This window comes from Numenius arquata, chromosome 10 (assembly GCF_964106895.1).
Source record: "Numenius arquata chromosome 10, bNumArq3.hap1.1, whole genome shotgun sequence".
In the NCBI taxonomy this organism is placed as follows: Eukaryota; Metazoa; Chordata; class Aves; order Charadriiformes; family Scolopacidae; genus Numenius; species Numenius arquata.
The window spans coordinates 29615041-29633676 of record NC_133585.1 but is presented as its reverse complement, the minus strand read 5'-3'; the positions used below and the strand labels follow the sequence as shown (position 1 = coordinate 29633676).

At 41.1% G+C, this 18636-nt stretch overlaps 1 protein-coding gene across 1 annotated transcript in view; it reads right to left on the bottom strand.

Annotated features, from left to right (window-relative positions):
* MGAT4D (MGAT4 family member D) overlaps positions 1 to 13165 on the bottom strand; it is a 37424-nt gene extending 24259 nt beyond the window's left edge. The window contains exons 1-2 of the mRNA XM_074154757.1: positions 13075 to 13165; positions 2939 to 3100 (exon numbers count right to left, since the gene is read on the bottom strand). Coding sequence (XP_074010858.1) covers positions 2939 to 3100; positions 13075 to 13165 — 253 coding nt within the window. The remainder of the gene's footprint in view (positions 1 to 2938; positions 3101 to 13074) is intronic.
* Positions 13166 to 18636: the final 5471 nt, after the last annotated feature.

Here is an 18636-nt window from a genome sequence, read left to right as displayed (position 1 = left end):
TATAACAAATGGTGGTTTTCAAGGCTCAAACTGAAGTTCTCAGGTTATGAAAAGTCCTATAGCAAAAAGACAACCAGCTCCAGGCCTTTAGAAACTATTTGAGAAACAAAAGACTGTAGCAGTTAAGAGAAAAGTAGGGAATATTTATTTTTTCTTTACTAGTTTAAAATAAAGATGAAAATAATTGGAATACTTATTCATGTTGAAATAAATCAAGCATGACCTTATAAAAATAATTCTATTTTATAAAAATAAGCCATATGAAAACCAAATACCATTAATTTACTAATTTATCTTCCTTGATAGAAACATTCCTAAACGTTCCAGTGGTGGTAAAAATTCTTTAAAATCAATTCAATAAAAATTTAATTCTAAAATCATTATAAAACCAATTATAAGCTTGCAAAAAAAATGTGCTTAATGTAAGACACCCAGAGGGGCAGAGAAGATATGCAGCATGCAATTTTAAAAAAGGTATTTGAATAGATTAAAATGAAGACTATATTTACAAAAAATAGCAAATAGTCTTTCTAATATTTAAGAAAACTGCTTAGAAACAAAACTGAATATCACTCCAGACTTTATTTACCAGTTGTCCGAAGGCTTAAATCTTACTTTCCTGGCAGCATATGGCTTTCATACTAGAATTTTGTCTGTCATTCGCTGTTGCTGAATTTGTCTGTACCCTACAATGTATATGTCTTTTTGCCCTGAAAGAAAAATAAAACTCCAGTGGATTTATCTAAGGTAATTCATACTTCAGTGGGTGCCTCCTGCAGACACTTTAGTGCAAAGAGGCTGGTCCTAGGGCACTTCCCGGTATCAGAACAACACCTCAAATCGTTTTAGCCTACAAAACCATGCTAACAGCCTTCCAAGCTGAAAAAAACTTGAAAACTCACAGTTTCACAGTCAGCAAAGCAACAGAAGATTTATTGACTTAAATGGAAAGTTATTTTTTCTAAGAAATGCATCGGAGGTAACTCCCCAAATTTACCAGCCTTCAAAGTCACTTAAAACAGGCCTTACAAATGACCATCATTAGCTTTATTCACTCAGCTCAGATTAATGAAGACATAGGCTTACTGAACGGGCAGTATTTGTTTGAAGTTTTTCAACTTCCAAAAGATATTCCCACTGAAAATTAGGACTTGACAGAGAGTCCCCACTCTACAGAAAAAAAGGAGGGTTTTTTTTAAAAAAAACAACCAACATATACATTTATGTCCAGACATTTGTGCATGAGAGAGAGACCCACAACTCCTCCTCCTCTGCTTTGCCATTAAATATACAGACATTTAGCCGAATAGAAATTTTTTTTATTTTTAAAACCACATTCATAACTTTTCCTGGACTTTCCATTTTTATTTGGAAGTAGTACCTATCAAGATTTGGGCAAGTGACTTCAGTTTTATTGCATACAATAAACCTTTTCATTTTTGTTGTACAATAAAACTTGGCTGGAATGAGAGGCAGAAGAGTGAGTAAAAATAAAAGGAAAACTATTCAGTGATTTTAAGAAATTTCTGCTTTGAATCCTATGAATTGACAGCTTTAATACTTTCTGATATGCAGCTGGCTCCAATAAGAATGAAGAGCAGAGGGAAGGGGAACTTACACTCTCCTCTTACTGCCTAACACATGTAATAGCAGTACTCTCCATCCACAGTATGTGGGGACACTGGTAGCTGACAACATGGTCTCTATTCTAAAGCTTGTAAGGCCACAACCCTGCCAACACTCAAGCATTTGTTTATACGCAACTGAACGGTCCCGCTGAATTAATATCGAAATAAACAGACAAAAAGAGGCAGAGAAGAACAGGATAAGAAATGAAGCTGGAATGCACCTTGTTCCTTCTTCCCCTGTAGGAGTCCTGGTTAATTCCCTATTTTAATCTGATAACAGCCGCTGTACTGAATGCAAATAAGGATTTTTAAAAAGTAGTTTTCGGTAGCATCCAGACTCTTTCTGAAGTTGGTGTGTGTTGTGGAATGTCTCCAGTGCAGAGATGCCCCTTCCAGTTTTCCTTCTCTCCCCAGAGAAGTAGCTCTTCCAATCTGAACAGGGAGGAAGGCAGATCCTGCACTGCATTGCTTCTAAGGGACAGAATCTGCCTAATCTACTGTACGCAACTACAGTGTGCAGACAGGTGGGGATGTACAACAGTCTGTAGGGCAAGGATCTAATATACTTTTAAATAATTGTTTAATTAAACAATGAGAAGAAGCCAGATCACTTGAGTAAACTTAACTGCACATTGGTTTCCCCTCTAAAAATATCCAAAACCAAACAAAGAAACAAAAATTCTAGAGGCAACATTCTTAGGCAGTATCCAGCCAATAAGACCTCATGGGGCTTCTCAGCTCCTGGGTTCAGGCAAGCACCCAGCTGTATGTGGGCTGCCCGCTGAGACCCACCACAAGTACCTCGGTGCCTGGGGTCTGCTGGCAGGATGGCAAAGCCCTCACAGCCAAAATTGTCCCCAGAAAGTCACTCCACCTGGACAGTAGGGGCACCAGGACTATAGAACATCTGAGGAGGTCTGCTTCCTTCCAGGTTAGGCACAGCCCTGTTATTTATCAGGGCGTAGCGGCATAGCGAAATATAATACAAAAAGAGCTTGTTCAGTGCTCTCTAGTTGGCAGCAAAAGAGGTATAAGCCCTGTAAATAACTCATGTACAGCTTTGGCACTCTGGCACCACTGTAGTCTATTATGTCCCCCTTTTTTCCCCTCTCCTTATTTGTTTAGTTACTAACAGATCCTATTTAAAGAGGGACTACAGATTACTTCCCCACCCTTTTTTTAAAGTCAAAACTTCCGCCTATACGCTAACATAATCAAATCAATGATTTTTCTCCCTACACCAGTGATGAAGAAACATGAGCACACAAAACTTTGAAGTGTTAACACAGTACATTTTTATACACACAAACCTGTATGATTTATTGTCAAGTTCATTCTTTTTGCGACTACACGTTTAATTTCATCTAGGGCACTGCTCAGTTCGTGCGATCTTTTTTTATTTTCCTTTTCAGCATACAGAAGTCGTTGCCGAAGTTCCAGGAACTGGCTTTGGTACATGTCAAAGTCATTTCCTGCAATGAGAACATAATTTCTTTTCAAAGAGGTGAATTATATGATGGAATAAAGAGAAAGTTTAATAGGAGATGGTCCAGAAGACACAACCGGGAGTGTATGAACAAAAATAAAAGAGGCTGCTCAAAGTTTATTCATAGAATGAAGAAGTCTGGAAGAGAACTTAGAAACAGAGTTTTGGGAACAGGGCTGGGCAAAGGCTTGCAATTGAAGACAAGAATCTGACGCCCATAATAAGGAAAAAGTCAGTGAAAGACTATGTGAGAGATAGCAGGGGAAGGTGCTATCCAGTAAAGCCAATAACATTTTTCACTACGTGACAAATCCTGATGACCCTTGTCACACTGAAGAGTGTAATTATGTAATGGCTTGTCATTTGTATAAAACACTATTAAGACTAAAATACAGATATTAATGTATTCAGTCTTCATCTATGAGTTGAAAAGTGCCTTAAGTATATTAAGAACTATTAGTAAAGATGATTATTTGAACTTCTGGATATATTTAATTAGATAACTGAAACTGTGCTCTAGGTTGAAGGATACCTTCATAATCCATAGCCCACCCTTGATGAAATAGTCTACAGTCACATTGATGTTAGAAACACTGCACTCTCAGTCATGGTTATCAGACACCTCTGCTGTTCTGCACAGGATTCTCAGATAATGTCAATGTAATGTTTACAATGGATCCACTTTACTAAGAAGCAAGTACTGTAAGAACTTCTCAGTTATCACAGATGACATACAAGACTCATACCTCTCAGTGTCTCCACTGCCTCATTGCTATGTGAACAAAGATTGTTAGACTTATTAAAATTATTATAAGGCAACACTTGGATAAAGTCACTCACTTTGCAAAAGGAAGTAAAGAAAGTAGAGGGCAGAAGGGGACCTCTACTTCATTTAAAAAAAAAAAAAGTTTTATAATACTGCTTTTTTATTGGGTTGTGGTTTGTTTGTTTGTTTTTTAATTAAATGCTGTTATGTAAACATTTCTCCCATTCTATTTGTGGACTGTGCTGAGTCCCATCCTTGGCAGGACTCATTTTCTAGGACACACCGTTGTTTCTTAGCAAAGGTGAATTCCCAGGGACTCTAGCCTGTAAAAGAGACAACAACAAAGACCAAGCCCACAATCTCAGGATATATACATGTTACCACAGGATGCAATTTACTGCTTCTGAAAAGGGAATCAATCATTTTGTAATGGAGGTGTTTCAAAACTAAATGCTGGAAAGTGCTGGAAAGTGTTCCACTGGCATTTCCAGTGCTATAATAGCATAAGATTTTAATAAAACAAACTAAAAATCCCCTCAGTACAAATATATTGTAGGAGGAATCAGTAAATAAATTGCGGATGAATAATAACATTGTAGTCCCTCTCTTTACAATTCCTTCAGCTACCCAGTGTCAGTGTGACTCAAAACTACTGGTGTCACTACCGAGCTGACATTTCGGCAAGCACCAAGTAGTAATTGTAGTTTTATTTGCTTACTTACAGGTGAGCCTACCAAAATACCATAGATGACGCTGGGAAATGAAAGGTCAATACTCAGCTATCACTGAGTGCACCTGAAGAAGCTGGCATTTGTAATTGGCATTATCTATTTCTTCAGGGCAGAAGAGAGAAACCACATTTTTGAGCCTTTCAGAATTGAAGCCTCTGTTCGGTTAGTAGAACAAGACTCTTAGGAACTGCTTATCTCATTCGATTTTGACAGCTGGGGAAGCAAGGAACATAGTATTCACTCACCCTTAGCAAAGAATGTGTTTGTTATTATAAACATATATAGTTTGAAATAGAACATGAAGTGTTATTAGAGCATATGTAAATGAGCAATATTAACTATTAGTAAACCTTCGGCAAAAAATGTGTCTGGAAAGCAGTACTGAACTTTTTGTATTTTGCTGTGCAATAAGGTACTGTCCTGAACAGTATTTATCATTGATATAATTGTAGCAAGCTAAGAAGAAAAAATTTGAATCATTATGAAGCTAAATACCCTAAATATTTAAATAGTTGTTAAGTTTACATGGATTTTAGTGTGTGTGTGGAAAGTGTCGCTCTTTAAGCATCTAAGGATCTACAGAGAACTAAAACGGCTAAAATTGCTTGCTTGGAAAGAAGCAGACAGGGCATTTTCACAACTCCAGCTCACTCTGGCATGGAGGGCCAGGAGAAATACAGACCTTTGGCTGTATCGTGAAACACTGTCTGGCCCCAGCGATAGTCTGACTTGGCAACACCTTGTCTACAAATGGTTCTACCAGCAACGGGGACTGTCAAGATAAAACTGAAAACAGAGAGATGAAAACCCATGCCAAAAGTAAATGAAGGTAAAGGGAAAGAGGAATCACTCTGCTGCGCTAAGGAAACCCTTCTAGGAAATTTCAATGGGGTTACGCTGGCTACAAGCCAGGGGATAAAAAAAAACCAAGAGCAAACCAGCCTCTGATAGCACTCAAAGCTTTTGCAACAAATTTTCAGCTCTACTACAGCATTTCCTCTGACTGTTTACTACATATTGTCATGTATACTTACAGCTACTGTAATTCTAAGCTGGCAATATTTAAAATAGCTTTAAATGCAATCTTGTGCTATTTCCCAATAGATACATATATATAACTTTCTGCACCAAAACCTGAAACTGTTTAGAAATAATACTAATCTCTAAAGCAAATACTCATCCTGAAAGTCAACCCATTTTTTCTCTTAGCTCTACACACGCATAGTTCCCTTTATCATAAATGCTTCCAGTTTTATTAACAATTAATTTCTGGCAACATCTAAGAGCTGTGGAACAATTCATCACCATCTCCTCCTAGCATTCAAAGAAAAAAATAAAATAAAATTAAAATTGGAAGCAGCAGAAAGGTGGGAAAAGAACACTCCATAGTCTAGCAGTGACTTTTGTTCCTATTTCTTGATTACAAGCTACACTGTTTCTTGCAGAAACTGAATTCTGGTTAATGCCCTTTTTAAAAGAAAATTATATAAGCACACTAACTGCAAAAAGTCTTGTCACACTCTGCGCTTGGAACTACTGCTCGCTCTTCAGGTTAATGAAGCATATTAAGCCATTGAAGCATGCATTGCACTAATAACTGTGGCGGTTTGTTATCTTCCTGCAACTGATCTAAAACAGAGAGACCTTTCTAAATCTTGTTACACGCTTTGCAAGATTGGGTTTTGTTCTCTCAGAGTGAGGAGGAAAAAAGTTCCCCAAACAATGCCTCTTAGTTTAGAACAGCCAGTTCTTACACAAACACTTAAATTCAACAATCTGCTAAACTCTAAGGGTATTTAAGCACCTTTCCAGGTAAGGACGCCTTCCTGAATTTGTGCATGATCTTTAAATATTTTGTTTATAGCATTACAGCACAGAATTGTGTCTCCCAACAGGTTAGATAGAGACAGCCAAGAAAAACTACCGTAAAGTCAGAAGCTGCTTCACCTGCATTGGGTACGTTCACCCATTATGTTCAATGTTCATCAGAACTGGGGTAGCTTCGATTGTTGAGCTTTAAGCATAGAACACAGCACATCTTAATGCATATCTTAAATATTTGGGGGCCTCTCAAATCAGTCAGTGCTGAGGTTGGCTTATTTTACACAGCTGAAAAGGGAAGGTGAAGTGAGCAGGTCAAGAAGCTTCTAATTGCTTCCACTCATCTGTCCCATCCATGCCCTGACGGCAACTGGGCTGCAGGCACTATTGCTGCAGCAGACGGTGGAGGCTGCGAGTAGGAGGAGAAAGATTATTTTCAGTCAGGCACAATTCTCAGCCGACTGGCTGAAATCTTGGCCTGGCTGTGACACAGCAGCATCAAACGTGCAGGCTTGGTAAGGCAAAGCATGGGGCTTAACACGCAGCGAGGACTCTCTCACCAAGTTTTTATAGCTCTCTAGGTAGGCATCTGAGCAAGCAGAGGAACTGGGCAGCAGGATGTTCTGCCAGTGCAGAACTTGTCTTTGACAGTATCCGCATTAGGAGCTTCAAGTCAGAGGAGACCAGTGTTAACCCAACGGCATCAAAGAAAAGCAGCGTGCCAGCAATATCGAGGGGGAAGTTAGGGTTCCTCTGTGCCCATACAGGGGCTATACTAGGAAGAGAATCAGAATCACTTTCCTGTATCAAAACAACCAACCAACCACCGCACAAAGTTAAAGGCCGATCAAAGTTTATAACTGAATTTTAAAATCACATTCAACTGTATAATGAAGGTGGACTCACTATTGGGTTTGGCATAGAATACTTTTTACTGAACCCTTTACATACCATATCTAACTGAAAATAGATAAGCAACTTGTTTCAAAGAAAATACAACTCAAGTTCTAATGTTTCCTTAAATGTTTGCAAACAATCCTCATTTTAGATCTGTCTTTTTCTATTTTAGAATGTAGTGAAAAGTGATCTTAAAACATTCAGTCACAACATCACTCTATAGGAAAGCAATAGTATTAAAATAAGTGGAAAAATGTATAAATTGAATGGATATTTTATGGTGTTTGCCCACAATTGGTATACTTTGTTTTTAACATAGTAATGCATAGTAACACGATATAGGTTCTTAATAGCAGTGGAAAATTCTGATTTGAATATAGCCTTTATCAGATAAATAAAAAGTACCCATTCACTTCAAGCAAACATTATTGCTTCATTCTGGTTAGAATTTTGAATATTTTTACTGTTCTGCCTGATGTAGCAACAATCACTCATTTATACACACATTTAATTAAATGCCTAGCCACTAACTAAAGTATTTCTGGATAAAACTGTGTTCCTCAAGACTCTGCAACATTAGGAACACGTGAAGGTCATATGTTTACACTTGTTTATGTACAGGTTGTGATGAGACACTGCACAGCAAACAAAGAGAGGTCTGAAATATTCCCTATCCCTTTCTCTACGAAAGCCAAAAGTAACTGGTCTCATTTTGTATCTGAATCTTTATAGGATTTATGACTCAGTTCCCTACTTCTGAAGACAAGGCAGCCACTATTCCGCCTGAAGTAATTGCAAGAAGCAACAGACTCTTAGTTCAGTAAATTACACATTTAGAAGCCATTAAAACTATACAGCTAGTTTCTAACTCTTGGATATAAATTTTTGATATAAAATTTGGGATCAGTAAATCAGGATCAGTCTCAGGTCCCATTTGACTTTGTTGTATATTTGGGTTTTTTTCCTTAATACCTAGATGCCGAACTACGCAAAGAAACTGAGTAAGCAATCAGGGGACTGGAGAAATTCTCCCTTAGCCACACTGTGCATTTTGGCCACGTGCTGACTGACGTTGGGGCAAAACCTGGGTATGCAATAACCTCTGTATGCTCTCGGTTCCACTGGAAGGAAATGCATGCATGAAGGCAAGGAGGGAAGGGTAGGCAAGTAGCCTACCAGTCAACTGGGACAAGTGGAGAGAATGGTGGTTAAACACAGCCTAACAGGGCTAGAGATGGCAGGAAAATTGGCTTCTGTGCGTTCATAAATCTGGATAAGCTGTATTGGCTGAAATGAGAGCGGTGTAATTCTAGACTCCTTATCAAATCTGTCAGTTTGCCACTATTTAATTGATGCTTTGAGCCAGAGCGTACCAGTTGGGTCTGGACAGGAAGCCTGCAAAGAACTCCATCACAAATGAGAGAATCTATTGGGGACCTGGCCTGGGCACACAGCAGGAGCAGGGGTTGGCCAGCAGAAGCAAAGCATCGCACCATGGCCCGAAGATTATTGGAAATAAAATAGATGTGTGATCAGCTGTTTGGGATAGAATTCTAGCATACTAGCTCGTACATTAATATATTTTAACTACAAAAAATGACTTTCATCAGAAATACCTTTTTGACCCTTTGTACCCCTTTTCCTGATGAAAAGTTTTATGAAATAATGAAAAAATTAATATGTTAAACAACTTGATAAACCTTAAGTATACTTCTGTGAATGCAATTAAGTATGAACAGTTTTTCTTCTTCACCCCACCTCAAAGGAATATAAAGCAAGCCTGGTTTCACAATGTCGGACTCAACATGTATATATTAACATACGTATGTTCCTGTGACATTATATTTTAGCATTACTTTCTTCTAGCTTCCAGACAAAGCTTAGTTTTAATTTACTTGGATAAAGTATCCCACAAATTTAGGTGAAGAGGGCAGCAATGTGTTATAAATTAATTCAAAGAGATCTAATCTTGTACCTCTTACAAGCAACGTGAAGAAGCGCTGCCATGTGAGACGATCTGATTTACCTCACTGCTGTGACTTCTAAAAAATTCACTGTTATTCAGCCAAGGGACCAAAGTTTCTTTTTATTCAGGAATAGTCTTTCCTCTGAAGAAACTTTCTGTAAGTTAGTAAAGAACTTATAATGCACTCCTGCCTTCTCTTTTACTGTTTTTCAAGATTTGCTACTTCCATACGTTTACTTTCGTATTTTTTTAATACCTGTGATATTTCTTCTTGATTTATATTTACATGGAAAACAGTAGCTAAAACTGTGTGAGAAGATCACTGCAAGTACTGTATAGTTGTATACTACTTCCCATAACTACAAATCCTTATGAAGAGTATTTATATGAGAGCAAACAGTTTTGGTCAGGTGAATTACCAAGTGGCTTGTAACTCAGTTGCACAACAGCAGGAACATCTGCAGCGTTCCTGACAGCAGCCCGTCCTACCCCCAGATGCAAACTGTTTGCTTCAGCCAGGTTTTGCTTGGGGCTGGGGGAGGGCCCAAAAAGCTCACAGCAAAACCATGCAGGATGTGGAACAGGTATTGCTACAGTGGCTTACTTGCTGATTACTTGCTAATAGCAGCCCATGTGTTCGCAGCAAACACTCTAGAGGATGTTGGAGGAATCACCATGCAAGTTTAGACAGACAGTATCGGGCTTTGCTAAACATCTAGCAACGTCTCCATAATTACTTTTATCTCTTCTTGGGTTTTGCTGCAAAAATATCAGCCTATTTAAAATTAAATCTCTGCTTATATTTATAAAGCAATGGAAAAAGTGACTATGAAAACATCTTTATAAGGATAGTTAAAACATATATAGTATTATTCACAATAGCTGAAGTCTAGTGACTATGGTAGATTCTGAATTTTCATTTCTAAGTGCATGAGTGATGCAGAAGCATCTTCCCTGCCATGCCAGTTCAATTTACCCGTACTCGAGTTAAGTCTCACAACTGCAAGTCAACGCTTGGGCTGCACTGAGTGGTTAGAAGCAGCACCGAACAGCCAATTATTTACTGCTGTCACTGACGGCAAACACATTTCACCTCAAATCTCTGAAGCTAGCTAGCCCCTTACTATAAGGTGTTTAAAGGTTGCTGGCTTAAGCTATTGATTTTTATTTGCACAGAAATCGGGACAGAGTGAACACCCAATTTACACTCCCAGGGCTGAAAGGCTCTCAGACTGCAGACCGACTGAACAGTATTTTACAGGGCTATTTGATACTTCTCATATTATGGAAGTACGGAAGTCTTGAACTAGGATGCCCTGTCCTAGTTGTACAACAAACCAAAAAAGGTTACTTGTTATCGCAACGTCACTACAATCCAAGAAACAATAACTGGATAGAAACCGGAGGGAACACTGCAGACTAGTGCTCTATGCTGTAATCAACGATCAAGAGCAGCCCAAATGTTTTAATGGGCAAAGCAAAGAAGGAAACTGAAGTAAGAGGAGATTTAACACATTTGTTGAAGAAAATGAGCCAGAGAAGAACATCTGACAAGTAAGTGAAAGAGATGGGAGCTGACAAGCTGAGACAGTGTTTGACCTCTCTCAGTGACGGGTGGGATAAGTGAAAAGGGTGTTAGAAAAGTAAACATCGCAGTTTGTGATGCGAGAAAAGTGGGACCTCCTGTAGCGGCATGTCAGTGGAGAGGCAAGTTCAGCAGCGCAGATGGGGAGACGTTTAACAACATCTAAGCAGAGGTATCTGTCTGTTTTCAGAGAAAAATAACAACTTCAAACCACCTTCTTCAGCAGATACTCTGTGACAACAGTGGAGCATTAGTTGGTTTGCTCCCAATGCTACTCTCTTTGTGGAAAAAACGAACAACATTGGGCTGTTCCCGAGTTTTCTGGATGGGTAGAAGGCTTCTGCCTTTTAACATCACTCAAGAGCAAAGACTAGCTTTACAGCAAAATAAACTTACTACAAAGTCATTCACCACATGCTGTTACCTCCTCCTTTAGTTACTAGTATACACGCTTTTATTTACACATTTGTGAGATTTACAAGCTTTAGAGAAAATGTGTCCCTGAACACTACATATTTACATGTGTAATGGTTAAAAGCTTGTTAAGAAAACAGGTGCGAATAATAATAATTAGGAAAATGATACCATCTGAGAGGAATTAGCTACTCTGTTTACTGTGGAGGAGAGGACAACTGTGGAAAGAGAAAAGCTGAACCACCACATATACATATTTACAATAACACATATTACCCTTCCCTCCCCCCCCCCCCCCCCCGCGAAAAACCAAAACAAAAAAAAAACCTCAAAGCAAAACACCGCAGTATGGAACACCAGCAGAGAAAGGACAAAAAGAAAGCAGAATGAAAATGGAATTTCAGCAACAAGGAGTCACAAAATATGAGTCACAAGGTAACACGGTGATAGGAGTGGTAACTGGGGACCGGACAAAGGCTTTCATTCTATCATCTCTTGGACCTTAGTTTCTTAAGACACACCCTGCTTTTCCTTCTGTTTCTCCTTCCCCACTCCCAGCCTGATTGCCACTGAGGAAAGGGTTAAGTGTTGTAAGATAAACAACCATGGAGTTGACAAGAAATTATAAAGGCAGGAGGATCAGCACTGTCTCAACTCTATTCAATATTCCTTTGTGGGGCCACGCTTTCTACTGCTGCTTCTATTTGTTATAGAAAAAATTAAGATAAATAAATTAACAGTTACTCGGAGTTCGGTGCTTATCCCGGAAATTCCAAATTGGCTTATTCTAATTCTTCTGCACCTATAAAACCACACCTTTTCAGGAAGCGCTTCAAGATCCACTCTCTCACTGTCACTCCCAAATAACGAGTCACGTCTGCAGGCCTCACAGGTACTATCTGGAGAGATCTTCTAATTTATTTCCAGAAAATAACATCAGTTTTGTATTTCCTACGTAGACTCAGAGAATCTCAGATGTGGCTTTCTGTAGATCTATACATCTACACCAACATGTGCCACCTACGTAACTTTTTAAAAAGATATTATGCAATCTTAAAGTTTATAAATAAAAATATTAAAACTTGGGCATTTTTTCCTCTGGATTGAACGTTGTGTTCTGGCGCTGGAAAAGTAACTGTACACAAGGCACAAATACAACTGCAGCACAGTTAGTGGTCCTCCCTGAGTAATATCCAGAAAAAGAACACTTAAGAAGTGACAGCCACGGCGATCACATTTAGACTTGTTCTTCCCATCCTAACGTAGGACAGCTGTTAGTAACTTTTGTTATTTTTTTTTTCTTAATTTGGTTTGTGTTTGGTTTTTTTTTTTTTTTTTAACTTAAAAAAAAGATAGGTTTGACCCAAGGATCCACTCCCATCAGCTCTTAGGCAAGCTGGTAACTCGCTGCTCGTAAGCCACGACCCTGGGAGACAGGCGAGTCCTTCACCCTCAGCCCTTCGAGGGGACGAGCCTCCCACTGGCGCCCGGTTCCTCTTTCCCCGGGGCTGCCGCCGAGCCGAGCTGTGGGGCAACCCGGACTAACGCCCCGACGCGGCAGGCTGAGCCGCGGAGCGCGGGCACCGGCTCTCCGTTACCGGCCCCCCATCCGCGGGAGCTCCGGGAGGGGACGGACGCTGCCACAAGCCGGTCCGGGCGGGCGGACCCCGGCCGTCGGAAGGGAGCCCGGCCCCGCCGTATCCCCGGCGGCAGGGAGGCAAGCAGGTGCCGCCGGGTCGCTCGCCCTTCTCGCCTCGCCCGGTCCCCCCCCGTCTCTCACCTCGGGTCCTTTGCCACGCCGCGTACCACAGGAGGGGGAAGGCGGCACCGAGGCACAGCACCGTCAGGAGCCGGCCGAGCCGGGACCGCATCTCCCGGCGGGGCTCTGCCCGCTCGCCCCCCGCGGCCGACTCCTCGCCCAGCCGCCGGCTCCCGGGCAACTGCCGGCCGGGCGTGTCCGCGCCGCGCTAACCTGCCCGCCTCCGGGGGCCGGGAGAGGGTACGTCCCCGGGCCGGGGACATGGCCTCCCCCCGGGCACCCCACTTCCCCGCGAGGCAGAGCTAACGATGCGTTTATTTGCATATTGCTTAATAGATTGTATCTGGCAGCCAAGCCGTAGCCTACAATTAACGCATGCGTCCGGCAAAGTCAGGTAAAAGAATCTGTTACGGGGACATAGTTTTAGCAGAACCACCTATGTTTCATGACCAAAAAAGGCCCTCTTTTTCATACCTGATTGGGTGGCTTTCACTTTGACGTGTTGATTACCTGCTCACAAATCTAACCTCCCTTCCCCCCCATTCCACACCTGCGATAAAGAAAATATGGTTTCCTGTCCTGTTTCACAAAGATCTAACTTCTGAAATCGTACACGACTCGGTCAGCTGCTAAAAAAGCAGTAAGCTGACTGCTATCTGTTACCTAGTTCCTTGATTTATTACTAGCATATATAACTCATTACCTTATTTACCAAAGGCTATAGTATTTATAAAATTATGTTTGATATTGATACAATATCTATTCCCTCCTTTTCTCTATTTGTTTATTTAACAATTGCATCTTGACTTATACAAAAACCCTAAATCATTTGGAATAGCATCGTGTCGAGCAAACCAAACACTGGTTTCCAGACACACGCGTGCTGGAGTGCTAATGTGACTGCTGCCTTCACGTGCCACTCTTCATACTGCCAACAGCGTAACTATGTCCCTTTTTGAAAGTTAATCCTGGACTCCCCAAATGGTACATGGCTGTACTTGCAGAGATAGCGTAACCTTCTCGTGTTTCAATGATGATATGGATGGGTTTGCTTCTCTGTTTACTAATTACTTTGGATTGATGGGCCGAGGCCAGTGGGATGAGGTTCAATAAGGCCAAGTGCCGGGTCCTGCACTTGGGTCCCACCAACCCCCTGCAGCGCTACAGGCTTGGGGCAGAGTGACTGGAGCTGCCTGGCAGAAAAGGACCCGGAGGTGTTGGTCGACTGTGGGCTGAACATGAGCCAGCAGTGTGCCCAGGTGGCCAAGGCGGCCAGCAGCATCCTGGCCTGTATCAGAAACAGTGTGGTGAGTAGGACTCGGGAGGTGATTGTCCCCCTGTACTGGGCACTGGTGAGGCCCCACCTCGAGTGCTGTGTCCAGTTTTGGGCCCCTTACCACAAAAAAGACATTGAGGGGCTGGGGTGGGTCCAGAGAAGGGTAACGAAGCTGGTGAGGGGTCTGGAGAATAAGATCAGAAGATGAGGAGAGGCTGAGGGAGCCGGGGCTGTTCAGCCTAGAGAAAAGGAGGCTGAGGGGAGACCTTATCACTCTCTACAACTACCTGAAAGGAGGGTGTAGAGAGGTGGGGGTCAGTCTCTTCTCCCAAGTCACAGGCAATAGGACAAGAGGAAACGGCCTCAAGCTGCACCAGGGGAGGTTCAGATTGGATATTAGGGAAAATTTTTACACTGAAAGGGTTTTTAAGCATTGGAATGGGCTGCCCAGGGAAGTAGATTGAGGCACCGTCCCTGGAGGTATTTAAAAGACAGGTTGACATAGTGCTTAGAGACACGGTTTAGTGATGGTTTTTTTATCAGAGTTAGGTTGATGGTTGGACTAGATGATCTTAAAGGTCCCTTCCAACCTAGACAATTCTATGATTCTATGAATTATAAATACTATTATTCATTAATAATGCAGGAGACTGCTAGTAGCCTGCATCAGCATACAAATGGAGAACTAAAAATCTGAGTATGGCTCCATGAATCACCATGAAACCTTGAGTTAGCCCTCACCATTCCTGATCTGTACTCATCCACTCTGAACTGCCCTCTTCCTTCTGTTCCTGACTGTATCTTTGATATTTTTACTGATGAATCTTCTTTAAGCTATACTTTAACTATGTACCTGTAATTGTTCATATTAACCAACGTGATTATGGCTCAATCCTCTTACCCTGGTGCATCCTCACCACCATTTCCCTCTCCAAGTTAACAAACTAAAAGCTCAAGGCACTACTTTTAAAGGAGGATCAATGTAGATTTTGGCACATTTGCAGTAAAATAGAGCTTTAGAACCAAGAGGAACAAATAAACACTAAATATGTCATATGTAATGACTAAAATGCCTTTTAATTGACTGGCTGGTGTTTTACCTGTTACAAAGCGAGAGTGAACATATAAATGATGTGGTCAAGCAGGAGGGCTACTGAAGACAACAGAAAGCTATCGCACCCTTAATTTTAGCTTATTTTCATAGCCAGTAAGAAAAAAAATAATCACATATTTCCAGAAACAAACCTACCCACTGTACAGGGAACATCTGTGGAGATTGCCACTGAATGCATTACATGTTATTTATTAAGGCTGACACTAAAGCAGACGCAGTTACTCAGCCGTGCTGAGCTGTGGTGATCATTTACTTAATGCTGACTTCTTAGACTAGTGCATTAACTTACGATGAGGTAGTGCATTAACTGTTCCTCCAAAAAAAATATCAAAATACCTAATCATTGAAAATGTCACGAACTTCCACTGCCTTGGGACCTATTTGCAAATAGGCCCTCTTTCTTGCTTCATGCTCACCTAGTTATCTTCCTCCCAGTGCTCTCTCCATATGTTATTTCATATGCTCAAGAACGGTGTACAACTGGATAAGACGCGCAGGGTTTTTTTGGGAGGTTACATGTTTCAGACCAGTTCTACCTCCCAGCAGCAGACTTTCTGCATTTTTGGCAAACTGATCATCTTTAAAAATACTGTATAGATGTCCTGCCTAAACCACGACAATAGAACATGTGGCTGAGTAATCTCCAATACTTGCACTAAGCAAGTCAGTCAACGGACCAGTTCCATCAAGGCAGCTTACCTGCAAGAAAGAGTTTCTAGGCATGTCCTCATGCCTTGTAACCGATTGTCTTTTCTTGCTAAGATGTCTCACGTTTTCCATACTGTTCTCACACATCTGTGAGTATGCAAGAGTAGAGACAAGAAAGATTAAAATAAATATTTGACAAAATACAGGCTCATGGGTGAAGCAAGTAATGGATTATTTTGCATGTGGGTTACAGCCGTCCTTCATCCACAAGGGTACACGAACAAATAACTACAAGTAACAATGGGTGATAGTCACTGCCATGGAAAGTTTTCTGATTACGTAGATATTACCAACTGATATTGCTGGTTAAAGTCACCTTTTATTTGCCCTGCTGTCACCTAAGAAATGTAATTTTATAAGGTAAACAGTAGGTCATTGTCTTCCCTTCAACCAAAGTCTCTGTGAAGGTAATGCTGGAAGACAACTACTGAAAGCAAAAAGATGAAGCTATAACTTTTTTCTTTAGCTACAGCTTTATATTTTTGACCTAATATAATTTATGAATCGACTGAACGTGATGATACAGAAGGACCTTGCATGATTCAAGTGCTAACATTTGTGTAAAATCAAACATGCTTGCAGCTGGATCGCGCGGTTCTGCAAAGAAACCAATGAAGCTTTAAGTCAAGTGTTTACACTTACTTGTTATACACCGAAAAAGATGATCAAGTTTGGAACCTAAAGAGAAATTAATACACCTGAAATTACCAAGTTTGGTATAATCACCTTTCTCTCCTGCCTTATTTACAGTAAATAAACTCTGTCTTTTTAATAATAAGTTATAAAAAGCTGTGAAAAAACTGTCAAAACCATATGCTTTAATATTTTTGAATAAATAAATAAATGTAATTGGCTACAGATTTTACTTTAAAATACAGACTTAAGTAAAGAAAACATTGTATGAGCAAAAAAAAGTATAAGCTATGTTAAAACTTTCATCTTTTACACTCTCATATTTCAGAATTGCTTTAAAACAAGACCTTAAAAATTTTCAAGCTTACCTCAAAAAGTCTAATTACAACACAGAGAAGTATTCTGCAATGTATTGTCAACAAGGGGGACATCCAGAGGGACCTGGACAGTCTCGAGAAGTGGGCCTGTGCAAATCTCATGAGGTTCAACAAGGCCAAGTGCAGGGTCCTGCACCTGAGTGGGGGCAACCTCCAGTATCAAGACAGGCTGGGGGGTGAAGGGATTGAGAGCAGCCCTGAGGAGAAGGACTTGGGGGTACTGGTGGATGAAAAGCTGGACACGAGCTGACAATGTGCAGTCACAGCCCAGAAAGCCAACCGTACCTTGGGCTGCATCAAAGTGTGGCCAGCAGGTCAAGGGAGGTGATTCTGCCCCTCCGCTCTGGTGAGACCCCACCTGGAGTAGCGCGTCCACCTATGGGGCCCTCAGCATAGGAAAGACATGGACCTGTTGGAGAGGGTCCAGAGGAGGGCCACAAAGATGATCAGAGGGCTGGAGCACCTTTCCTGTGAAGATAGACTCGGAGAGTTGGGGCTGTTCAGCCTGGAGAAAAGAAGGCTCTGGGGAGATCTAACGCCTTGCCTGTTGCAATAGGACAAGGGATAATGGTTTTAACAAAAAGAGGGAAGATTTAGGCTAGATAGAAGGAAGAAATTTTTTACACTGAGGGTGGTGAAACACTGGAACACATTGCCTGGAGAGGTGGTAGATGCCTCATCCCTGGAAACATTCAAGGTCGGGTTGGATGGGGCTCTGAGCAACCTGATCTAGTTGAAGGTATCCCTACTTATTGCAGAGGGGCCTGGACTAGATGACCTTTAAAGGTCCCTTCCAACCCTAATTATTCTATGATATGAAGCTATTTAATCAATTAAAAGACACATCAGAAAGTGAAACTTTTGAAGCAACAGGAAGGCTTTATTTTGGTATACAGCAACAAAAGTCTCATCAGCTACAAATTTATCTCAGTGTTGCTTGCACAGGCCCACACTTTAAGGATGCACCTGCTGGACTTTCTAAGTAATTCTGGTAGCTCATGAACTATCTCAGAGCAATCCATGCGTGGGCATTAAAGACTGGCAGCAAGGACCTGCCCACCCTCCCATTTCTTCATGTTGTTACAACTCCTCCGCCTTCCTAACATCAAACTGTAACCACCCTGCTGCTGCTGAAGCCAGGGTTTTCCTGATGACAAGCTTTCAGCTTAGCTGTGTTTAAATACCGCAGCAGCAGTGCTCTGCCAAGTCATCAGGTGGGAGGTGTAGCGCAGTATTTTGTTCCTGATCTGGATTATTTGCTCAGAATTGTTTCCCATACAAGCTAAGCAGGAGCTCTAGTTTACCCAGGTCCTGCAACGCAGACAAATTTCTTTCTTCCAATTTCTTGTATCAGTTCTTAGGCACTGGATCTTTGGCGTTTTTTCAAGATACTTTAAGGTTTTTGGCTATCTTGGACGGAATTGTATGTAGGTGATGTGACAGAATCACCACGCCATCCTGTCACCACATAAGAA